This window comes from Amblyomma mixtum, chromosome 1, assembly GCF_055824585.1.
Source record: "Amblyomma mixtum isolate Tamu chromosome 1, ASM5582458v1, whole genome shotgun sequence".
Lineage (NCBI taxonomy): Eukaryota > Metazoa > Arthropoda > Arachnida > Ixodida > Ixodidae > Amblyomma > Amblyomma mixtum.
This window is the reverse complement of record NC_143012.1, coordinates 298,687,226-298,696,068: the sequence shown is the minus strand read 5'-3', so window position 1 is coordinate 298,696,068 and position 8,843 is coordinate 298,687,226. Positions and strand designations below refer to the sequence as shown.

General features: G+C 46.3%; 1 protein-coding gene across 1 annotated transcript; it reads left to right on the top strand.

Annotated features, from left to right (window-relative positions):
- Positions 1–6,400: 6,400 nt before the first annotated feature.
- On the top strand, positions 6,401–8,293 carry LOC149372182 (uncharacterized). Its single transcript, XM_089581746.1, has one exon. It carries the CDS (start codon positions 6,401–6,403, stop codon positions 8,291–8,293), a length of 1,893 nt encoding a protein of 630 aa, XP_089437872.1.
- Positions 8,294–8,843: the final 550 nt, after the last annotated feature.

The window sequence follows — 8,843 nt, the reverse complement described above, 5'->3', positions numbered from 1 at the left end:
ACACACGTTCGTCGTGGGAAAGTAGACTAGATTCCGGGTGCGTCCACCTATTCCAAGGCGCCTTCCTAACGCTCCTCATGGCAAAGTGACAGTATTAACGGAAGTATTTGGCACCTGAGAAGATAACACTCTATAACTGAGATATTGCTGGTCAGTAACTGGCCAATGTTTTCAACACGCTCTTTTTAGACAGTTCTGCAAATCGCCTTATATATGTGCTTTTTTAATAATGTAGACCAGTTACTATGTGAAAGCTTTTTTCTCCCACCCACTACCACATGTGAAATCAGTGAAATTTTCATGACTTTGAGGAATAGTAAGGCCTGAGATATAAACGACCAAAATTAAACCAGTGAAGTACGATTTAGAAATTATTGCCCGCGCAATTAGTAGCATGTATAATTTATCACTATAATCTGGGATATTTCCAGCATTAATGAACAGAGTTAGGGCGTCTGTAGTACACAAAGACGGTGAAAAAAATTTATCCTCCAACTGCAGGCCAATGTCAGTTCTTCCCATTTACTCCTGAAATGTTGAAAAGTTATTATACACACAACGAAACAGAGTTCGGCTTTCGTAAAGGAATTATCCACAGAAACAGGACTATTAGCTATGAAAAAAAAACATACTGCTAAATGTCGTTAAAGGGCCTCTCACACTGGTGCTACTCATTGATTACTGAAAAGCTTTTGATTGTTTAAATGTCGCTATCTTGATTACAAAACTTGCATACTCGGGAATTCACGGCCTACCAAGAACTCCTAGAATCATACTTATTGCTCACAGTCTGTTTGTTTGGGTACCAGACGGTGACATATTCTATTTCAAGAGGTGTACCCCAAGAAAGTATTCTGGGTCCTCTGTTATTTAGCGTTTCCATCAATAATATAGTGAATATTGACAGAACAGCTACATTTATAATTTATGCTGACGATAGTACTGTACTGTTCTCGGGATCTGACATCAACCTTTAAGCAACAAAATGCAATAGCGTGAAGTCACAACTCTCCTATTGTACGCAAGCAATCATAATACCATAATGCAAAAGGACCAAGATAATTTTAGTTCTAGAAATAAGCCTCATAATCTGCAGAATACTATTGTATATCAAGGATGGGTGGATGGAAACAACTTTATTACACACACAAAAAAAAAATCTTCCAGGGTGGTCCTCTACTGGTCCAGAAGTCCACGGGTTTGTGCTTCACGTAAAGGCCGATCCACCAGCCATTTCTGGCCGGCGGGCTGAGCGGTCCGTAAAGCAGCCTCCCAGGAAGAATGAGTGGGATTGGGATGGGGGGTACTGCCTTTGGGGAAGGGCATTCCCAAAGGTAGTGGAAAAGTGAAGGAAAACGTATTGACATCGTTGCAGACCATAAAATACTCATCAAGAAATAAAGTTGTTCTCGTAATCGCAAACATACCACATTTTGCTTCAACACTGCCTCATTTCAAAAAAATGAATAGATGAAAATCGAACACCAGAACGCATATCGCATTCTGTCTTAATTTCATTCGACTTTCACACAGCTAAAAGATTTTTTTAACATCCATCGGTTGTATTACAACTGGTTCCAATATGCATGTACACGTAGCATACACGTGTTAGGGTTATGGGGGTTTAATGTCCCAAAGCGACTCAGGCTATGAGGGACACCGCAGTGAAGGGCTCCAGAAATTTCGACCACCTGGGGTTCTTTAACGTGCGCTGACATCGCACAGTACACGGGCCCCTGAAATTTCGTCTCCATCGAAATTCGACCGTTACGGCCATGATCGAACCCGCGTCATTCGGGTCAGCAGCCGAGGGCCACGACCACTGAGCCACCGCGGCGGCTGTGCTCAGACCTTTGGTTCGTGCCTCGTTCTCGCACTAACTATAAGCTACAAAAGTCACACTACACACTTCCTGCCAATCCTAACAAGCATCAAGACAAGCAAATCTGACAATGGAACAGTTGCGGCAGTATTTTGTAAATATCTCTATCTCTGTTTTCTTTTATCTCATGTCCCTTCTTGCCATATTTGAGTGTGCGAAATGAGGTCAGAGTCAACAACCCGTTTGTTCTTGCAATGTTAAGCACGCAACTCGCCTTGGTTGGGCGCCCGAATGAAGATATCTATCGTCGGAGAAAATAAAAGAAAAAACAGGAGCTGTATTTGAAAGATTTCAGCGAGAAAATTCCTGTCCAGAGAAGGCATGAGACTTGCTTTCTTTTGTATTGGTCTTTTTTTTTTTTGCGCTCTTGGGTAGCATGCCTCCAAAGAGCTCACATCCCTCCCGCAGTCCTTCCCGAACCTAATTAATTTTCTTTCAAGCTTGCACAGCTGTAATCTCGCATTTGTAGCGAAAGGAAACAGCAGGAATGCCAGTAGAAATACCCAAACGTTTTGGAGGTTGTGCCAAGTGTTGTGTATCCAATCCACTTGACGCACGCCAGTCTGGAAGTTGCAATAATGATCGACTCAGGTATTAATCAGAATTGTTAAAGGCTGCAGCGCAGAGAGGAACCAAAGACGCCAAGAAAGGGTTCGCGCAGAACGTACAAAATCAAGTAAGATCTGACGGCGCGCATTTTTCCATGCACTACAGCGATTTGCGCTTTGGGTCATGATTCAGTGACATTCCTATTCCGAGCGTGACCAAACGTTCCACTGATTGCGAACTCATGAAGATCTGGAGATCCTTTATATAGAGCGGATGTCCGCTCCGTGTATGCGGCTTCCACCGTCTTGTATAGGACGTAAAGGAATTTCCATCATTTTGTTTTTAGGCGTGCGAGTTCCCATTCTCAACAATCACAAGCGGTTATCATCCCAACTAAAACCAGACATGGAGAACCTGAAGCCAAATTTGACGGCAAAAATGTACAAGAATATGATGTTAAACTATCCGAATATTCCAAAATTTTCTGTCCGAGCAGTATTCAGCAGAAAAAAAATAGAATGAGCCCCGAGTGGGATTTCAACCACAGGAAGCGAAAATACATCAACTTCGCCTCCAGATGCCTCAGACCAGTTTACTATAGCCGCAGAGTTTCACGCTACGCTTTTAATCACAACATTTTGTTAATATTTCAACCAGCCTTTCTGCACCACAAAGTCCGCTAAGAAAATCAAATCAAAATTTGATGTTAATAAAGCAAATTATAAGTAACTGCTTAAGCGGTGAGCACCTAGGTTTATGAATAGGAAGATGTATTTGAAATATGTTGTGTGTCTGACGTTAATTAAGCAGTTGAAAACCGGCCCTTTCCTATTGAACCATCTTGATGTCACCGTTGGCTTCTTTGTGCTGCTGGAGCTACGCCCAAAGCCACTCCTTCCGTTCACTTCTAACAAAGCTGTGGTCTAGGTTGGCCAAACTCAAGCTCCTGGTTCTTTGCATACCTCTCGTACAAAACAGAATTGAGCTAGTACCGTTCAGCACGAAAGAAAATCGTACCTGCCCGTCCGTTATCTACATGTTATGAGTAATATAAAGCAGATGACGCTACATGGTAATGCTTTAACAATAGCTAGTCTGCTCGTACGCAAGACAGTTTGGAATAATATGAACCAACCAAAACCGGTGTTAAAAAGAAGAATCTTGTTTTATTCATTCTAGGTTTTTTATGATTCACTTCTGCTTTTTATGTGGTGCTTGAGATCGTAAAGTGGAGGGTCCCACGCTGAGCACGCGCGGCACTCTTAAGAAATGACATTTATCAAGGCAATGATATTGCTTCCATTTTCCATCACGTGATTTGCAGTTGTGTGCATGAGGAGGTATAAAACAATAAAAATGAAAATCGTGTGGTTGTACATCCTGACTGACGCCGCGCTTGAAGTAGAACAACAGAGTTGCACACGATGTGACACTGCTTCGAAACAGGTTAACGAAACAGGTTACATTTGGTGTGAGGTGCTGGGTGCCTTCATCGGCATCCTGGTCCCGGAGCTTCGGTGTCCTGCGCCTGCCGTGGACGTCGGCCGTGAGTGCCTGGTCTGCGCCGCCAGGCCATGCCCCAGCCCACTTGACCTGAACCGACCTCGCCGCTCACCCCAGCCCCGTCCCCCGCCCAGACCACAAGACACGATGACCCAAGACCCGACCGAACCGAGACCCGACCAACCCGAGACCCGACCGACCCGAGACCCGACCGACCCGAGACCCGACCGACCCACGACCCAAGACCCACACGCGAAGACATCGCCCCCCTGCCCCTGCCGTCCGGTGCGTCCACGGACCTCGGCCGTCAGCTCCTCGCACCCTCCGGCCCTGATGCTTCCTGGACCGGGACTCATCCTTCGATCATCTTTTTCATCGTGGCGGCCAGCACTGCACCATCTTCTCCATACTGTTCAACCCCCTACTCAAGACCATCGCCATTTCGCCGTCTGTTCGTCACCGATCGGGACGATCGCTCGGAGGCCCCGGGTCGGGTGACGAAGACGAAGCTGGCAGTGGCGCGGGACGGAGCACCCGCGCTAGGCCAGCGGCCATTAAATCATCTCATAGCCATGGTTCCCCACGTCTCATTCTTCGGCTGGCCGCCGCGTAACAATATAAACCGGTTGCCTTACATATGGCGCCCATGATGCACCAACATATTACGTTATTTCAAAATAAATGTTGCAAAGTTAACAAACTGATTGCTTTACCTTACAAACCATGATATAAAAATTCCTTGCTCCTTTTCGTTATGTTGTGCTTCCTCTTACATCTGTCTTGTAGCCAGAACCGAGCCCCTCGCTAAGCAATCAAAAGCAAACAAGGGAAGAGGTATGAAGGGCTCGTAATAAATATGAGAGAGAAGCCAACAGCCACAGAAACCAAGGGGCACAGGGGATTTTTTTAAATTAATTTTTATCTATTTTGTGGTGTTGACCAATTTAGAATATCACTGATTATGCTATCGCTTAAAGCTAATTGATTAGAAAAGCAGAAGAAAAAACAACCACATGCCGCCGGTGGGATCCGAACACACGACCTCCGAATTACGCGTCCGGTGCTCTACCTCTGAGCCACGGCGACGGCTGTCAAATCTTCTGTTTTCGGGTGTATTTATGTTTTCATTATAGATCCAAACCGAGGAACTAATATGTGATTCAATGTGAAATAACGAAAAGTTGTGTTTCTGATTCTCTCTTTGTGATCTACTATTACATTTCCACTGGTCTGTCGTCTTTGTACAGCCAAGTGGAGGTTCCAGTAGCCACGACAAGATGCCCAGAGCACATGTTAGTCCTGAAAACCTTCCAATGTTGTCTGTAGGAAAAAAAAAATTATAAACAAAAATTGGAATGCGTGGCTAAAATTCTAAAATTCACATAAGACGTACACCTTTTGCCTGCCTTTTGCTAAAATCACTGCTATCTACCTATTCAGCTAGTACAGGACTCGCAGCTGCTCTCCAGTGTAGAAGCCCTCCTCTCTCCTGGACCCATATACGTATATACCGCCTGACTACAGCGCCCCTTAATTAGGTGGCTTCAGAAAGACTGTGAGTACTTCCGAACTCCACCACTTTGTTCTCGAGGCCGCATATACACCACAACCAATGTGCCAACTTGCAGTCGCTTTAAAGCAGTCCCCCTTAAAGAGGCGGATGAAGCACGCCCCTTTTGACTGAAAGAAAGTCAAGTCGCAGTAATCTACTGGGGCTTGTCTCGCAATTCATAACTGAATTAAATAATACCCTATCTTCTCTAGTGACCTTGCGAAAAGAATTGTTTTTCTCCTGCACTTTATATAGTTCTGTGATGCGCTTTTTGGTCGCGGCCGCTTATTCTCAAGACCTTCCACAATTTTACATAATTTTGAGCCACGCTTGGCGTCGAAATGTATTTCGTTGATTTACTTCGCTTTACTTTATGTATTTCCCCATGCTGGTGCCGTAAGCTGCTATTCCAGCAGTGGTAAAGCGGGAACCCAAAAAAGCTTAGATTTTAACACGAAACCAACTGCAACATCACGAAATTCAAAACAAGGCGCGATGGTCGGCATTCTTTGATGTTGCCGCTTCTGAGGACGCAGGGATAATATAGGAGGTACACAGTAAGTGTTTATTCTCTATCTCAATCGTAAGATGAGGGGACCGTTGTAGCCATTTGTCAGAGAGGTGGGGCGACTTTGAAAACCAGCGGCATGGAACAGCTGGGCGTTGCTGCTTGAGTGATGCCAGCATGAAGGCAGTGATATGGCACAAGCATTAGCATTTCAGCCTTGAGGGAACCGTCGCTTGAAATGCTTTTCTGCAGTCAACCTAGAATATTGTCAAAGAATAAACAGGAATCACATCAAAATTGCAGCATTCTTATTCTCGCTGGAGCACAAAGAAAAAGAGAAACGGCGCCGAATCGAAGAAGAAGAAACGAAATGGTGCCGAAGCGAAGAAGAAGGTGAACATTTGCCATGGCCAGATTCTTGACCACCAAGGTGTCCAGAAAAAGATTCATAGGTTTTGTAGTTTTTATCGTGTTTTCTTGGGCTTTCGTCAAAGCCGAAGTGAAATTTCTGCGGGTGCTAGTGCGCGACGTGAGTCTGTTTCATGCAGGCTATTTGTTGCAGACAGTGGGCTGTTCGCTTCCACTATACGACCCCTACCACTGGACCGTAAGTCGCTCATTCGACCAAGATGCACCTTACGAAAGCATGTGCACGGATTTAAACCATACTGTCCTAATCCAAGATTTCGACAGATTCACCTTGAATGTCACCGCTCTTCGCAACGTCCACAATGTCTCGCTGCGAGAAACCATTTGCCACTACAACGAGATACACCGGAACGAAAGCGCCAAGGCCCCCGACAATGCTCCAACGCTTGGACCATCGGAACCATTGAAGCTCGGAAGCCGGCTTAGCGCGGACTACGTGCGAATTTCCTGCGAGGCACGCGGAAGAAATCTCTTTCAGGAGTGCTTCTTTGTTCCTCGATTTAAGGATCCAAGGACAGAAAGGGAGAAAACGAATGAAGAATTGTCTCAGAGTGATGCCCCCATTAGCATCCTTATCCTTGGCATAGACTCCACATCGAGAATGAACTTTCGCCGATACATGCCGATGACGACCAAGTACCTCACGGAAGAGCTGCATGCGTTCGAATTTCTAGCATTGAACAAGGTCGGCGAAAACAGTTCCCCCAACTTGTTCCCTCTTCTGACAGGGCTGTCTTATCACGAAGTGCAGAGCTTGTACAGACGCGCCGAGACATTCGACGACTTTCCGCTTGTTTGGAATCATTACAAGCGGAAAGGATACACGACTTTGTTCCTTGAAGAGTGGCCTGACTACGGCCTCTTCAGCAGCCCAAAATTCGCAGGTTTCAGGAATCCGCCGGTCGACTACTACACGGCGCCCATCATGCGATTCATGGACTGGAGACGCAATGCTAGTAAGTACTGCATGGGCTCCCGCCTCAAGACGAAAGTCCTCATTAAATACTTGGGCGAAGTTCTCAAACTTCATCGCAACAAACCAATGTTCTCGTACACGTGGCTAGTCTACGCCACTCACGACCACTTAAAAGGACTCAAGCTTATCGACAAGCCAATAGAGGCTCTTCTCCGGGAGCTCTCCGCGTACGGCGTCCTGGACAACACCGCGCTGTTGATGGTGAGTGACCATGGCTTCCGGATGGGCACATTCAGAGCGACCGAGATCGGTCGTTACGAGGACAAAAACCCTGTCTTCTTCCTGGCTCTTCCCAAACGTTTCCTGGCGGAATACCCGGCAGCGACAACGCACTTGGAAGTGAACCAGCGTCGTTTGGTCACGCATTACGATCTTCACGCCACCCTCCTCGACCTGTCCAAGCTTCCGGCTCTCGACGCAAACGCCACCAAAAAGGGTTTGAGCCTTTTCGGCCGGATACCGCCAGAAAGGACGTGTGCGAGCGCCTCCATCGCACCTCAGTTCTGCTCCTGCCTCGGCGCCAGCAGAAGTCTCAACGACGCGGAAGTAGCCGCGTCCTTTTCTCGTTATGCAGTGTCCTACATCAACGCGATGGCTGAGCTGCACTTCAACGACAGCTGCGTCGTTTGGGAGCTCGAGAGTGTGGGCGATGCGTCGCTACTGGGGAGCTCCGCGACCGGCGAGCTCTCCCTACGAGTGACGATCACTACGAAGCCGACAGCGCTCTTCGAAGTGTACGGCGTTCTCTACAACATGTCGTCCTGGGAAAAGCGCGTCGACTTTGTCCAGAGGCTGGACAAGTACGCCAACACGACCACGTGCTTGCCGCAGAGCAGTTGGCGGCCTATGTGTATGTGCAAGCCGCAGCTGCTGAAGGCGTCATCCGTTTCATAAATGCACGTTCGTCGTGGGAAAGTAGACTAGATTCCGGGTGCGTCCACCTATTCCAAAGCACCTTCCCAACGCTCCTCATGGCAAAGTGACAGTATGAACGGAAATTTTTTCATTTGAGAAGATAACACTCAATAAGTGAAATATTGCTGGTCAATAACTGGCGAGCGTTTTCAGCGCGCGTTTTATATATAGCTCTGCAAGTGCCTGTAATATGTGTTTTTTCTAATAATGCTGACAAGCCTTAGGAGAAATTTTTCTTCTTGCACCCACTGAGGCATGTGAAATCACCTAAATATTCTTGCATTTTAAAAGATACTAAGCCCCTAGACGCTAACGACATGCAAATGAAGCCAGTGAAGTACGTCTTAGAATTTATTGCCCGCGCACTTACTCACAGACATATATTTATCACTAGAACCTGGGGTATTTCCAGCCTTAATGAACAGAGCTAGTGTGTGTATAGTACACAAAGGCTTTGAGAAAAATTTATTGCCAAACTACAGGCCAATATCGATTCTTCCAATTTACTTCAAATATGCTGATAAGACTT